The sequence below is a fragment of the Aedes albopictus genome, chromosome 3, assembly GCF_035046485.1.
Source record: "Aedes albopictus strain Foshan chromosome 3, AalbF5, whole genome shotgun sequence".
Classification (NCBI taxonomy): domain Eukaryota; kingdom Metazoa; phylum Arthropoda; class Insecta; order Diptera; family Culicidae; genus Aedes; species Aedes albopictus.
Genome location: NC_085138.1, coordinates 123,982,632 through 123,998,742, shown reverse-complemented (window position 1 = coordinate 123,998,742; position 16,111 = coordinate 123,982,632). Strand labels below are relative to the sequence as shown.

The 16,111-nt window shown below is 43.9% G+C and overlaps 1 protein-coding gene across 2 annotated transcripts; it reads right to left on the bottom strand.

The window, feature by feature from the left end:
- Nucleotides 1-1,066: 1,066 nt before the first annotated feature.
- Nucleotides 1,067-15,512, bottom strand: LOC109622066 (dnaJ homolog subfamily C member 3). 2 transcript variants are annotated; one of them, XM_020076288.3, is made up of 3 exons: nt 15,165-15,512; nt 14,775-14,882; nt 1,067-2,807 (listed from the first exon to the last, which is right to left on the bottom strand). In XM_020076288.3, the coding sequence occupies exons 1-3, from the start codon at nt 15,256-15,258 to the stop codon at nt 1,525-1,527; spliced, it is 1,485 nt and encodes a 494-aa protein (XP_019931847.3). In that variant the 5' UTR covers nt 15,259-15,512; the 3' UTR covers nt 1,067-1,524. The 2 variants fall into 2 exon arrangements, with proteins under 2 accessions (XP_019931847.3, XP_019931846.3); XM_020076287.3 differs by having other exon boundaries at nt 14,775-14,888; nt 15,165-15,511.
- Nucleotides 15,513-16,111: the final 599 nt, after the last annotated feature.

Here is a 16,111-nt window from a genome sequence, read left to right as displayed (position 1 = left end):
TAACCTATTCTAATCTTCAGAAAAAGGACTAATAAAAACCTGAAACGTCAAATCAGAGTGAAAAATAACGTTTTAGCACACGGGTTCCCAACCGGTGGTCCGCAGCCTCCAGGGGGCCGCGGCTACCAAAAAAATAGTTCAATTTTAATTTTATTTTGTACAAATTATACCAATTTTTGCGTTTTTGCAGATTTTATGTCAATTTCCCAAATATGTCAAAATCATGTGGACTACGCGGTACAACTATTCGTGGTTGACGTGCGTGATGCTCCGTTGATTTAAAGTGGATTAGATGGGAACAGGGGTTGATTTAAAGTGGAAATGGGCAAATATGCGACTTCTCTAAAATTGTACCAATATAATCTTAATTTAATTCTAATTGCCCATTTCCACTTTCAACTTTAACTTTTTTTTTGGGCCGGGGCCCGTGGCGTAGTGGCTACACGTTTGCTTCATAAGCAGATGGTCATGGACTCGATCCCAGCCCCGACACTTTCGTCAGTTGCTCTTTCCCCCTGAGAGCAGCTGACACTGACCCTCTTCTGAGCCAATGGCTCAAATGTACCCGGATACTTGGACATCGGCGAACGGCAACTCATAATGGACCCCCAATCGGACTGGAAACAGGAACAACCAACAGCCACACATCAGCTTCCTCGTGCTCATCATTCTATAATGATAGGGTAGCAAGTGAAAGTAGCGCAACGGCAACCAGTTGCATATAATAGAATTAGAATAGAATACATCTAGGCGCTGTACAAATTGTAAGTACAGCTTCCAATTGGAATCGCTCGCGCAGTGTCCTAGTGGACAAAAGAGCTGTAAATTAGGTTAAGTGATTGAAGAATAAAAAAAACTTTAACTTTGCATGTAAAGTAATGATTGCTCCAAATACACCGTACCTTCAATTTTTATCCTGCAACTGTATCTCATTGGATTTACTCCACCAAAGCTCCACTTTTCAATGAAGCAGCATCACACACACACTGATACCCTCGTCATGATGCTTGCTTGCTAGGGGCAGTGAAGTGATGTTCGGATATAAAATAAGGTTACCACAACTTCATTCTCATAAACTACTTATTAAATTGTGATTAAGCGTTTATTTACACTAGGTTTTTGTATTTACTTTCTTAATCAGTTCTTCGAAAAAGTGAAAAAAATAAGGAAACTTGCGCAAATTTTGAGGCGGCTGTAGATAATCAGAAATAAAACTCGTTTCCTCGCGTATCTTTTCACGTTTTCTTACATCACTAGCTTCTATGTCATTCTTTTATGGATTGAATTTCAGATTTTTTTATAATAGTAAAAAAAACAATAATTGCTTTATAAATTCGACTGTGCTCAGTTACTTTCCTAGGGATGACAAAAGTGACGACGTTCACTTTTTTTATAACGAAAATTTAAGGGACAATAAATTAAAGCTGGCACTGTACGGCATCAACAGGTGGGGATAGGTAAGGGATAGTAGTGCATGAAGGAAAACTAGAGAACTCACCCATCCTCTGAGGTATCGGAACTAAACTACGTGAAGTGGAACTTGAACTGGAATGGCGACCCGTGCTGGAAGTGGTGGAACGGATTGCCTCCTCCGAAGCCGTTTCGGTTGCCTTCCGGATCCAGAGGATCTTCGCCGGCGTCGAATTGTCGCCGCTTTTCCGGATCGGTAAGCACTTCCTTTGCGGCGGCAATATCGATGAACTTCTTCTCGGCGACCTTCTTCTCGTCGCCCTGGAAGTTGTCCGGATGCCATTTTTGGGCGGCCCTCCGGTAGGCTTTGGTGATTTCCTGTTTGGTGGCAGTTCGCTTCACGTTCAGGATTTTGTAGTAATCTCTTCGTTCGGATTGCTTCTGTAGCCTCTGGGCACGTTCGATGCCTTCCTTTGCCCGTTGGAATCCGTCGTTGATTTCCAGGGCGTCCCGGTACTGATTGATTGCATCGTCGTACATCTCCGCGCCGATAAGGGCTTCCGCACGGTCACACATGACCTCTGGATCCTGGTAAATATCCAGCGCTTCCCGGCATCTACCAACGGCTGCCGTGAACTGTTCATCCTTCACGAGGCAAGAGCAAAGCAGTTGCTTGCCATTGTAGACAATCATTGGAACGTTCGGTTCCAGTTTGATGATCTTTTCAGCTTGTGCAATGCATTCAGCATACTGTTGATTCTCTAAGGCAGACTGAGCTTCTGTATAAACTTTATCGACCTTCTTGATCTTTTTATACAATGGGAAACAATCTTTGTGTTCTGGGTCGAGTTTTAAACACTCTCGAATTTCTTTCAGGGCCGATCCGGAATCACCAAGATCATAGAGAATCTTCGAAAGGGTGTAATATCCATCGGTACTATCCTGGGACAGCCGATTAACGGAACGGAAGTCACTTACAGCTGACAGTCGATCGCCAACCCTAATGTAAGACTGGGCTCGCGCTTCCCGAATTTCCACCGACCATGGACAAATCTCCAGTAGCTGGGTTAGCAGCGCAATGGCCGTAGTATAATCACCCCTCGCCAACAAATCCAAACATAGAGCCCACTGATCCCGCGCCGGATCGATCCTAGCGTACTGGAAGTTTACCTCGTGATTGTGCGGATCCATCCGCAGCACGTTCATCAGATCGATTTCTGCGTTGTCGAAATCACCCATTTTGAGATACACCTGACCGCGCTGGGCCCGGGCCGCCACGAAGTCCGGCTTCAGTTCCAGCACCCGGGAGAAATCGTTGATGGCGAATTTGGCTTTGCCCAGGGCGAGGTAAACCGTGCCACGTTTGAAGTAGGTCAGATAGTTGTTCGGGTCACCCTCTGTGGAAAAAAGAAGGAGATGTGCATGATATTATTAGATCATTATAGTTATGCTATTGTTTTATATTAAAGGAAGGTAGCTATGCTATCATACGATCATCGCACGGTAATTGTGCTCACGCTCGGCATTATACTAAAGTTACTTTGTACAAGAGACCAACGGATCTGGCGATGTCAAAAATTTTTAGGAGATTATTCATGAAATAGTTAACAGCGCAAAAGGTGATATGAACCGCTTCTGTGTTGCCAACGCAATAGTTGGTTCGACAAGGAGTGCCAGCGAGTGATGAACAAGAAGAATGCCGTCAGAAGTCGAATGCTAGTGACCGGTACCCGGCTAAACATGGAGCCATGGAGAGGTACATTGTGGTAATACCAGAAGAAAAGCAAATCCAACTGCAGCACAAAAAGAGCAAGATTCCTGAAGCGCATGAAAGCATGGTGTTACGCCCAAATCAAAACTAACTCCTAACTTTCATACAGTCCACCATGCATTCATTTGTAATCACACTCACACACATACAATCAGACTCTCATTCAAACCCCATTTTTATAAGAACACTCTTTTGTTAGAATAAAGTAGACTTTCACCCCGAACGGACGCAAGTTTTTTTGATTCCAGGTCGTCTACCACCGAAATTGTCCCCTCGTGTGCTATTCGGAGGAACATTGGTCCATTCGACCGGATTTACGGAAGGACAATCTCGATGGTTTCCGACCGTTGTTAACGGGACGCGAAAGTAGCCGGAAAAAGTTAAAAATTCGACGCGAGTGCCGTGCACAAGCGATGCGAAACACGCATCGGCGTGTTATCCGTGGACGCCATCTTGGCGAATCGATTGTTCGCGAAACAAAACCGGAGCTGCAGATTGCAGCAAGTGCAAAGATCCAATTCACCGGAATTGGAAGACAAACGCCGGATAGTGTGGAACACTAAAAGTGAACTGCCCAAGAACGTCGGATCAGTGGAAGAGTTTGCCTCCACACAGACACCAATGAAAGTGACATGAAGCGTACACCGGTTAAAACGAGAAGTGCTTCGAAAAACCACAGTGAAGACACGGATTTGGAAAGTGGACATAATCAGAGCATAGGAAGTGAAGAACGAGATGCAAATCCGTTGTCAGTGAGCAATCAGAAGAAAAAACAAACACTTAAAGAAGAAAAGAAGAAAATGGAAGAGAAAATTCAAATGCTGGCGAAGAAACGTGAAACCGTGCGACGGAAGGTGCAGCGGATTTATGTGGCTACATCGGATCCGGACAATCCAAACAATATGAGCAAGCACTACCTTCAAACGCAAATTGAAATGCTGACACGATGCTACAAGGAATACAACGAGTTCCAGAATGAAATCTACGATTTGATCACCAGCGACGAACGTCAAGCTCAAGAAGAGATGGTGTACATCGAATTCGAGCGGGTTTATGGCATCCTACTAGCTCGCTTGGCCCAGCAGGTTGAAGATACGTCGAAGGTGAAGCTCCAGCAGGCCTCATCTGCACCTCAGGCGCTAAACCAGGCTGTGCAGCCGAATCTGCCACCATTGAAGGTACCGCTGCCAACTTTCGATGGCTCTTACGAAAATTGGTATGCTTTCCGCAGCATGTTCGAAAACATCATGAACAGGTACAACGCGGAATCGCCAGCCATAAAGCTGTACCACCTACGGAACGCTTTAGTAGGTAAAGCTGCTGGGATAATAGACCAGGACATAATCAACAACAATGATTATGCCGCAGCCTGGAACACCCTTCGCGACAGGTTTGAAGACAAACGGCTAATCGTCAACAAGCACATCGAAGCTATCTTGAGCCTGCCAAAGATGACCAAGGAGAGTGCGATCGATCTTCGTAAACTGATCGATATTTGCAGTAAGAATGTCGATGCCCTCACCAACCTGAACTTACCTGTCGTCGGATTGGGTGAGATGGTGATTTTGAACGTTATCTCATCAAAAATGGATTTCGAAACACGAAAGGCTTGGGAACTGGTTCAGAAACCGGGTCAGCTTCCCCAGTATTCTAACACGATGGATTTCTTGAAGGACAGGTGCAAGGCCTTGGAGAAAATTCAAGTCAGTGTGAAGGCAGCTGGTGAGTCTGTGAAGCAGAATCGACCGGCTGTGAAATCAGAAGTGAAAGCACATTCGCTCGTCATCACAGAAGCACAGTGCTTTCACTGCAGCGGATCGCACCCGATTTGGAAGTGCGACACATTCCAGAAAGCTGGATACAATGCGCAAAAAACCAGCCTCATCAAATCCGGAGCTTGTTTTAATTGCCTTCAGCGAGGGCACACAGCAAGCGACTGCAAATCGACCCACACCTGTAAAAAATGCAGACAGCGTCATCATACGTTGATTCACCGAGAAGAACAACCTGCTACACCACCCAAGGACATGACAAACCAGCAAAAGATCGTTCCGAATTCCGATCCTGCACCAACGACTGCAAGCACCGCGACCACCCTATGTACCATGGTGGAGACTGGGAAGAGCCAGAACCTTATTGCGACGGCCGTGGTACTCGTCCGTGGCAAAGGTAACTCGAAATTCGCCTGCAGAGCAGTACTCGATTCAGCTTCCCACTCGCACTTCGTTACTGAACAATTCGCCACTCTGCTGGGCCTAAAACGGAAACCCGCATTCTGTGTCATTTCCGGGATCAACGGACAACAAGTGCACATCAAGTTCAAGCTACATACGCAAGTGGAATCCAGGATGAATGATTACGCAACGAAGCCATTGGAACTTCTCGTAGTTCCGAGAATCACTGGAGACCTACCCCTTGCAAAGTTCGATGCGAAGGCTCTTCAAATTCCAGATGCAATCGTATTAGCCGACCCAGCTTTCAATCTTCCAGACACCGTGGACTTGCTGATTGGTTCAGAAGTTTTCTTCAGACTCCTAAGACCCGGTCAACACGATCTTGGGGTTAGTGCTCCTTTTCTCCAAGAAACACAATTCGGCTGGATCGTGAGTGGCCTTGTTCCGGCGGCTCATACCACGGTAGGAAATAGTTTGACAAGTGTGGTAGAAGAAGACGACCTTAGTAGGATCCTTGCTAAATTCTACGAGGTCGAGACATGCGCCGAATCACCCAAGGAAGAAGAGGATGAAGAGTCGTGCCTGGCCCACTTCAGAACGACACACCGAAGAAACCCGGATGGGCGCTACATCGTAAGAATCCCATTCAACGATCTGAAATCCGAGCTGGGCGAGTCCCGACAGATGGCAGAAAAACGTTTTTTGTCACTCGAGCGGCGGTTGGACCGAGAACCGTTGCTAAAGGAACAGTATAAGGCGTTTATTTGTGAGTATGAACATTTGCAGCATTTGCGTGAGATTTCTCCCCCCATGAATGAAGAGCCGGGCGGTGCGTTCTACGTGCCCCACCACTGCGTACTCAAACCGTCAAGTACTACGACAAAGCTGCGTGTAGTATTTGATGGGTCGGCGGAGAGTTCTACAGGGATCTCAATCAACCAGGCACAGTACGTAGGTCCAACTGTCCAGAACGACCTGGTTTCCATCTTGCTCAACTTCCGGTCGTATCGATATGCCATTAGCGCAGACATCCCCAAAATGTACCGTCAGGTGGCGGTACATCCTGACGATCAACCGTACCAACGAATACTTTGGAGGGAGAACAACAGCGAACCGTTGAAGGTACTACAGTTGACAACAGTAACGTACGGCATGAAGTCTTCTCCATTCTTGGCCACCATGTCGCTGCTACAACTTGTGGAGGATGAGGGACACTCGTTTCCCTTAGCTGCCCGTGCTATTACAAAATCGTGCTACATTGATGACATGCTTTCGGGCGCCGGAAGCATTCCAGAATTGTTGGAGCTGAAACAGCAATTGATTGATCTTCTAGCCAAGGGTGGATTTAGCATCCACAAGATCTGTTCCAACTCCAGCGAACTACTCGATGAAACTCCAGAGCACCAGCGAGAAACTAGTCTACAGATAGATGATGGAAATATCAACATCCTCACGAAAACCCTGGGAATAGTGTGGGAGCCGCAGAAGGACGTCTTCAGGATTAGCATCCCTTTGCAGCTGAACGAAGGACTCACCAAGCGAAGCATCCTCAGTCAAATTGCCAAAATATTTGACCCCTTAGGATTTCTCGGACCTGTGTTAACTACAGCGAAACTACTGATGCGAGAATTATGGGTGCTTGACATCAAGTGGGACGACACCATTCCGTCGGCTATAGCAGCACGCTGGAAAACTTTTCGTGAAGAACTGAATTCCCTCGATGGCATGGATCTCCCCAGACGGTTCATCGCGGAGGGCGCTGTAATGGTGGAGCTGCATGGGTTTTCCGATGCATCGGATCACGCTTGTGGAGCTTGTGTTTATGCAAGATCTGTTGCCTCGGATGGATCGTCACAGATGGCGCTGATATGCAGCAAATCCAAAATCTTGCCAAAGAAGAAGAAAGGACAGCCAAAACAGATATCCACACCCCGTGCTGAGTTGGAAGCGGCCTTGTTACTCGCCAATCTTGCTAACAAGGTGAAGTCAGCGCTAGACTACAACTTTGAATCAACAACACTGTGGAGCGACTCGCAGATTGTTCTTGCGTGGATAGCCAAAAGACCAGAGCAACTCTTGGTTTATGTGGCAAATCGTGTGAGGAAGATCAGAGAAATCACGGATGTAGCAGATTGGCATTACATTCCTTCGGCGTCCAATCCAGCCGACCTGATCTCAAGGGGACTTACACCGACGCAGATCATCAATCGTGAACTTTGGTGGAATGGGCCACCAACATCAGGCAACACAGAATCACCTCCGCCTCTGAAGGAAGATGATATTCCTGAAACGAAGCAGACATCTTTAATGGCAACCGTGAAGACTTCTACCCGACTGGCACTCTTTGATCGTATCAGCAGATATTCGATAATTGAACGAGCAATGGCATACGTAGTCAGGTTTACTGATTACATTCGAAGACATCGGAAGGAATTGATGAAGGGTCCGATCACTGTGGACGAGCTTAAACGAGCTAACTTGTTGATAATCCGCCTAGTACAAGCCGAGGGTTTTCAGCATGAATTAGAACTTCTCAACCAGGACCAATCCTCTCGACACCCGCTACGCTGTCTTAGTCCTTTCATCGACATGAACGACGGACTTCTCCGGGTAGGCGGCCGCAATAAGCATGCCATCATCCCTTATGATAGCAAGCACCAAATGTTGCTGCCTGAGAAACATCCGTTCACTGCTACCCTCATTCGACATCTCCACAAGAACAACCATCATCTGGGGCAGCGAGGGTTGTTAGCAGTAGTACGGCAACGCTTTTGGCCACTGCGAGCGAAGAGTGTCATCAGGAAGATAATACATCACTGCATCCCCTGCTTCAAAATGCGACCGTCGAAGGCAACGCAGTTGATGGGTAACCTGCCGGACTACAGGGTTCAACCGGCGCCTATTTTTTCTACAGCAGGCGTCGACTTCGCCGGACCCTTTACTTTCAAATCTTCCACCCAATCCAGAAAGCCAATGTACACCAAAGGCTACGTCTGCGTGTTCGTGTGCATGAGTACACGTTCTTTGCATCTGGAACCAGTGTCGAACTTGACGAGTGAAGCCTTTCTAGCAGCGCTACAACGATTTGTGAGCCGTCGTGGTTTGCCCAACAAGCTGGTATCGGACAATGCCACTAATTTCGAAGGAGCCTGCAATGAATTAGGGCGTCTTGCTGTGCTTTTCAAGGACGAACAATTCCAAAAACGACTCGATCAGTTTTGCACCCAACGAAGCATTGAGTGGTCGTTTATTCCGCCTCGTAGTCCCCACTTTGGTGGGATTTGGGAGGCCGGGGTAAAATCGGTCAAATCACACCTCAAATTGATTCTGGCTGAGCACAAGTTGACCTATGAAGAGTTTGCTACCGTGCTTTCCCAAATTGAAGCTGTTTTGAATTCTCGGCCGCTGGTGCCATCATCCGACGATCCGAACGACATCACGGCAATCACTCCTGCTCATTTTATCATCGGCCGTGAATTCCAGGCGATACCTGAGCCTTCGTATGACCACATTCCAGTTGGACGACTGTCGCGATTGCAGTTTTTGCAAGACCTGAAACAAAAATTTTGGAAAATTTGGATGACTGATTATTTGCAAGAACTTCAGCGACGACAAAAGGACTACAAGATCACCGAGTTCAAGCCTGGTGCACTCGTACTGATCGTGGACGATAACCTTGCTCCTTTGCAATGGTCGTTGGCGCGGATTATCGACACGCACCCTGGTACCGATGGACACACACGTGTTGTAACCCTGAAGACGAAGAATGGAACAACTAAGCGAGCGGTCAAAAAGATATGTTTGCTACCTTTGGATAGCGAAGAGTGATGTTTAGAAATGAAGTCATTTCAAGGCCCCGGGAGGATGTTACGCCCAAATCAAAACTAACTCCTAACTTTCATACAGTCCACCATGCATTCATTTGTAATCACACTCACACACATACAATCAGACTCTCATTCAAACCCCATTTTTATAAGAACACTCTTTTGTTAGAATAAAGTAGACTTTCACCCCGAACGGACGCAAGTTTTTTTGATTCCAGGTCGTCTACCACCGAAATTGTCCCCTCGTGTGCTATTCGGAGGAACACATGGCTAGGAACGATATGCGCAGGTTTTATGGCACGCAGCCCGCACAAGAGCGCGCCGTTTTTTTACTTAATCATTTATTCGAGGCTCATGCGCCAACAGGCATAACCGAGCCGAATTCATTTAAATTTTTTTCAATTTTATGTTTTTGATTTATAAACTATGTTAGTTTTGCGGTTTGGTCGAGGTTAGGGATAACAATAATATTTGAGGAAAGGATAGGGTCATGGGGGCTTTTCGTTGACACATGACAGCTTATTGCTGCTGGTCAAACGTAAAGTGGACAAATAACCTGTAATGATACAAACAGACGATTTTCGAAGGGACACAAGGTGGATAACAACTGGGGCACATAACATAAGGGGAACTCTGGCTCAAAAAGTTGATGCCTTTTCGATTTTGTACACTGGTATACAGAGCATCGAAATGTCAAATGCGTTACAACATTATTGCTATACTATTTTTCAGCATGTATACCATTTTTCATTGCTGTGAAGTTAAACGAAGACCTCATAGATCTAGACTGGTAGCCCGTGGAGATCTAACATAGGTTATAAATTGTGCTGAAACTTTTAAGCTCAAGTCAAAAATACGTTTTCTAGCCCTAAATATAAACTGACATTGATATGTGAAACGTGGATGAGTTATTTCGAAGATTTCAATGACAATATGACAAAATGAATAAGTGGATTTCCAGCAGCTAGTTTTACGCAAGTGTCAGATACCAATCTTTGTGCCTGTATTCTTTGCCAAAACTGGAATACTGGTTGGATCAGATGTTTTTTGTTTACCAAAATAAATGACAGTTCGACGCCTTTTATAAAAGATATAACAGATTTGCGTGCTGGAAAAGGATACAACTTTTTCCTTCGCTCTGACTATGAAGTTCCACTTATGTTATGTGACTGGGGTATCCTCGGGGGTATCAATCAAAGGCACAAATTGGACAAGTGGAAAAACAAGAGGGGGATATCAAACGAAGACTTCAGCTTGTTTCAAGAAGTCAAGCTTCATGTACACAAGATCAAGTTTTCCCAACACATTTCTAATGTCTTCCTTTTCTGGTTTCCCTTGGGCCCTGAGGGATGCACATAAATCGGATCTGGCAATACCGTATTCGGGGCATTCCCACACAACATTGTTGATATCTTGATAGCCTGCTCCACAGCTACAACGATTGCTATCTGTGAGCCTTATTCGATAGAAATGCGAGCCCAGAGAGTAGTGATTGGACATTAGTCGACACATTATCTTGATAAAATCTTCACCCATGTCCAACCCCTTGAACCACGCTGTCTTCGATACCTGTGGGAAAATTGAATGTAATCACCTGCCCATTTCCCCTGCATCCCATTTTTGTTGCCAACTGACCAAGGCATGCTGACGAGCAATCGAAAAAAAAAATCATTGAAGGTGAATATATGACGAAGCCACACCTCGATTTTTCAAAAGCACAAATCTAAAGAATAGATTGTCGGTTTGAGCTGAAAAGTTGATCGATTGGTTACCCACTGGTGGCGATATGACGGTCATAAATATCGCCTTCTATAGCGCCCACCTTGGCGAGCGAATCGTCCTTGAGTACTACCAATGCACCGATCTTGATGTCCGTCACTCCGCTATGCCATTTCGGTCGAGATTGGAGGTGGTGCAAGTACTCAGCAGACCAGCGCTTCCAGAAATGCTCCTTCATCAATGTTTCAATTCACCACTGACTGTGGCAATATGGTGTTTGGTGGCGTTAGTGTTGTCATCGTGTATTGGTTTGCCACCTTACTCAAGTAAAGATTCAAATCCTTACACAACTTTCCGAATGAAATTTGTTCTAGCCTGGATGTCTGTTCTCTGTGCCCTTTACTACTTGTCAAGAATTTGAAGGACTACTCCTACGGCAAGAAAGCGTTTCCGAAAAATACATTTAAAATATAAAAAAAAACTTTTGCATCATATTCATCTGACTCCGTTTGTCTGAAAATAGATGGTGCTCTAAAGCAACCAAGGGCAGCAGAGGTTTATTTTTTCCGAATTTTGCGACCGCCTAGGTTAGGCTCGTAGGTTAACCCTGCCTGCAGGTCTTTCCTGCCTAACCATGGTGGTAAACTTGTCAAATTATCCTAATAAAGTTAAAAAAATACAATAAGGACCCGATTTTCTCCGCTCTTGGTAGCATTTGGGTCATTATGACCCCTAAACGTGCACTAGGTCAGCGAAGTGAGCGCAAGTTAATGCACGAAGAAGGTTAAGCAGACAGATAGGTGGGAAGGGTCTGCTTTGTAGTAAACAATTCGAGTGGGTTAAGGCACAGATAAAAAATGGGGTTTTAAAGGGAATATTCAATGCTTCGGAATAAGCTTTTTTTTGCATTTTACCTTGCATTTTACAGCAGAACTATTGAATCTATTACTTTTTTTTGTCATGATATCCCTACCGGAACGCTGGCCTTCTCTCAGCTCATAGCAATTGTAGTTTACAGAAGGTAGTTGACGGCAGCAGAACCGCTTCTGGTTAGTGCAGCCTAAATTATAACTTCTAGCTTTAGCTGTCAACGAATAAAAATGAACCAACATCTTATTGACAAGTATGTCACAACTCATATTACCGAAGTGGCTACGTTTCCGCTGCTTTTCCACTTTAATTTCCATAGCTTAATTTCCAAAAAATCTCTGGAGAAATCTTTGAAGAAAATTTAAGGGAATTCCTTGAGAAATTACCCGAGGAATTACGGGACGTAACCCTCAAGGCATTGCTGAAGGAATCCCGTAAGAAGTTTCTGCAAAAACTTCTACGGAAGCTCCGGATAAATCCCTGAAGTAATTTCTGAGAGAATCCTTACTGCAATCTCTGTAGAAATCCCTTGAGGCATCCCTGGAGGAATTCCTAGATGATTTTCTGAAAAATCATTGAAGGATTTCCAATTGCAATTGGCTTCTTTAACGGTGTTGAGATAATTCCATATTCTGAATCTGCATGCGAAACTGAGCCGAAATCCAAATTTTCATGAATTTTGGTGACCGGGAACCTATTTAAAAATCAATTTTAAGTTTGTATGGGAGCGATTTGTCGAATCACCCCTCGTCGCATTTTGTACTGGGTGGAGCTGTCAAACAGTTACCCAGCTGTCAAAAGGTGATTTCAAAAAATCTCTTTGAAATTGATTTTAGGTACCAAAACAAAGTTCTAAAAATCTGAAAAAATCATGGTGGCTCAGAAAAAGGTGCTCTTTCGTATAAAATCAAAAAAACGATACATTTTTCTTAATTTAAAAACCCAATTTGAGCTTAATTTTTGTATGGTGAAAGGTCAATTCTCCGTTTTGCAATGTAATAGGGCAAAAATGATTCCTTGCATAGTTTGATGCTGTTTGAGCAAAACATTAGGTAAGGGAGCGAACCTGGTGATCACCTAACCATCAGGTTAGAACACTTGAGTATTACGCCGAGGACCTGGGATCGAATCCCGACACTCCCGACAAACTCACAAAATGTGAGTTCTTCCTTCGGAAGGGAAGTAAAGCGTGGGTCCCGAGATGAACTAGCATAGGGCTAAAAATCTCGTTAATGCAGATAAAAAAATGAAGGATTTCCAATCTTCGAAGAAATCTCTGTTAGGATATCAGATGGAATTTCTTAAGAAATCCATGAAGGAATCCTGAAAAAAGCACTAGGGAAATATTTGAACCAGTTCCAGGAAGAATCACTGCACAAATGGGTTGATGAATTCCAGGAGAATGTTGAGCAAGAATTTGTAAAGCAATTTTAGAAGCAATATCAAGATCAATATTTCCGAATTCGAATACCAAGAGGTAAACTTGGATGAGGAAAAGCAATCCCAAGAGGAACTCCCGGGAAACCCATATAGGAGGCCAAATTGGGAAATCTAATAGAGGAATCCTAGTAAAATCTCTAGAGGAATTCCTACACAAGTAATAATCGGAGGCATTTATAGAGGAACATTTTATGAAATTCCTTATGAATTTTATGAAATCTCTGAAGGAATCCTAAGAGGAATTCTTGAAACAAAAAAATCCCTAGATTTATTCATTAGTAGGTCGGCTCCAGGGGCACGTTCTCCTCCATTCAGGAAATGTGTGCCATCCGTGATCCGCAGGTTTATTCACGATTGAATGCGCGGAGTAATGTATAATTCACTAAAGGTGTTCCTGTAGACATAACTGGATAAAGTCCTGCAGGAATATCAACAAGAATTTCTAAAGGAATCCCAGCAGGAGTTCCTGAAGGAACCTTTGGAGGTATCACAGAAAAATGCATAAACAATTCTTAGGAAAATATCTGAACGTCTCATAGAAATTTCCAGAAAAAATCTTGGAGGAACTCCAGTTGAAATTCCTAAATTAATCAAAGCAGATATATATGGAAAAATTCCAGCAGGATATCTTGAAAGAATCTCTAGGCAAATGTATAGAGAAATTTTTGGATAAATCCACTTGGCAATTATAGGAGAAACCCCTGGATACATCGCTGTAGGAGTTCATGCAGATTTTTTTTTGGAAAAATCCTGCAAGAATATCAGCAAGAATTTATGGAGGAATGCCTGTTTTATATCCTTCAAAAGAAGAATATTAAAGATGTTGACAAGTCCAAAGCTTGTGCAGACTCCGCTGTGTGGTCCAATGACCACCCGTATTTATACTACCTTAGGTAGACATAATGAATCATAGAGCTTGCTGACGTTTATTCACCTCTCTCTTTCAAGCATGCAGGCGGGATTGGATTTGTTTTCATCGGGAAACCTTTCCCGATGAAAACAAATCCTACCCGGCCTGCATGCTTGAAAGAGAGAGGTGAATAAACGTCAGCAAGCTCTATACCTAGATATTTAGGTACTGTCATGAATGTAGGTAGGTATGCACACAACCATTAGGTAGACACTGCAGCCTGCAGGAGAAATGCCTGGAAAAATCTTAAAGGGAAACTTTTGAATGGATTGTTATAGAATTGCTGGAAGAATTCCCGGCGGAGTTCTTGGAGAAACGCCAGTAAAAATACGTACAAGAAACGAATTTCAACGAACGTAGTTTTTATATGACGCCAAAAGATATCAACTGAAATAATGTACTATTTTCCTAATTCAAAAAAGGCTCACAAAATCGGGTCAAACAGCTGACAAAATCGGTTATTGTACTATTATTCAAAATGTTTGTAAAATACTAAACAGTAATTTCCTTGACCTGATTAATGGTTATACCGCCAGGCTTACGTTTATGATAATAAATTACAATTACTATACACTCGTTGTTGGAATAAAGTTACTTCGTAGTCAATAAGGTATCATTGTAGATAATAAATACATCAATCCGACATAACTTACCAACTGCAGCATGATAATGAGTCAAGGCATCCGATAACTGTCCTCTGGCCAGCAGATCTCTTCCCATCTCCAGATGTCTATCGATTTCTGCCTGTGAGGCTGCTGAAGCTGCACCTTAAAAAAGAAACCAAAATATTAATTTAACACTTGGCCTTCAACTTCGAAACGCTACATCTAAGAGGCTTATTTCACGCCAACGTCACGTACTGCACCCAATAAATTTATATTTGGGACACGTCAGTGTTTGGTTGTCTATGGTGAAATCTTGTGCGGCGATGATTGACGAGACAAAGGTTGTTATCGCACTTCATTCTTCGAATTTTCCACACAACTGGACATTTCCATTCAAACCCATCTATCCTTTCCTCCAAATCCTCCGAAAATACTTACGTTTAAAAAGTAGTTCTAATAATAGAACCAGCAGCACCGAAGTCAATTTTCGGCTATCACTCAGCTGCGACATTTCGTAGATGTTTGGCAGCATCCTTCCGGCAAGTAGCGGAATCGTTCACTTGCGCACTCGCTAAATTGCACCCACTTTATCCAAATCGCGAACTATTGTTTTCTAATCTAATACACAACGTTCATATTCTCGCTGAAACCGTGTTAATAACCGAATAGTAAAACGAATTCTGCCGTCTAGCGCAGCTTCTTGTGATGATTTTGTTTCATAAGACAATGAACTGCAACCGCGACCGTGGTTTTTCTGAACGACTGACGTGTTTTGGCGAGAGACAGACTGCAGATAGCGGGACCAGTCGAGCAGTTTTGACAGCCGCCTGGATGTGGTCGACGCTGATTGGTTGGAATTTTGACGTTTGAAGATGCAGTTCGGCTGCATGGGACAGCGGATGAAGGAGCTGAATTCGCATCAAAGGGAAACTGGCAACATTGGCCGATTGGGAAGTAGTAGATTTAAGTTTGGCGCGAGTTCGTAATGTTTACGCGCATGCAGGTTTTTCATTTAAAATTTTGTGTGCTAATTCTCCAAATTCATTGTCTAAATAACATAGAATAAGAATAATACTTTTTGTGGACTGTTCGAATAGGATGGCTATTGTAAACGTGTGAAAAACAAGGTATTTATGCTACGTAGTCTCAAAATGATTTCATATCTACATCAACCCCCTGAAGAAGCACTAATCTTGAAGCCGCCACCTTTCGGTGTTGAGCGTTTATTTAAGCCGTTTAGGCACCGTCTACGTAACACTAGGGGGAGGAGAGCGAGGTCAATGATCAGTAACCTTCATTCAGCTCTTCTGCTCGTTCTGCGAACCGATTTAAAATTTTCGTTCTGGGATCTTCGACTTAACTTTTCTATTTTTATTTAGATATTT

Excerpts from the sequence above, each read along its gene's own strand:
- LOC109622066 (XM_020076287.3), bottom strand. The coding sequence starts at position 15,258 with ATGCTGCCAAACATCTACGAAATGTCGCAGCTGAGTGATAGCCGAAAA. Across the intron at positions 14,889-15,164 it reads ATTAGAACTACTTTTTAAAC|GTGCAGCTTCAGCAGCCTCA; the intron begins GTAAGTATTTTC and ends TTCTTTTTTAAG. Across the intron at positions 2,808-14,774 it reads TCATTATCATGCTGCAGTTG|AGGGTGACCCGAACAACTAT; the intron begins GTAAGTTATGTC and ends TTTTTTCCACAG.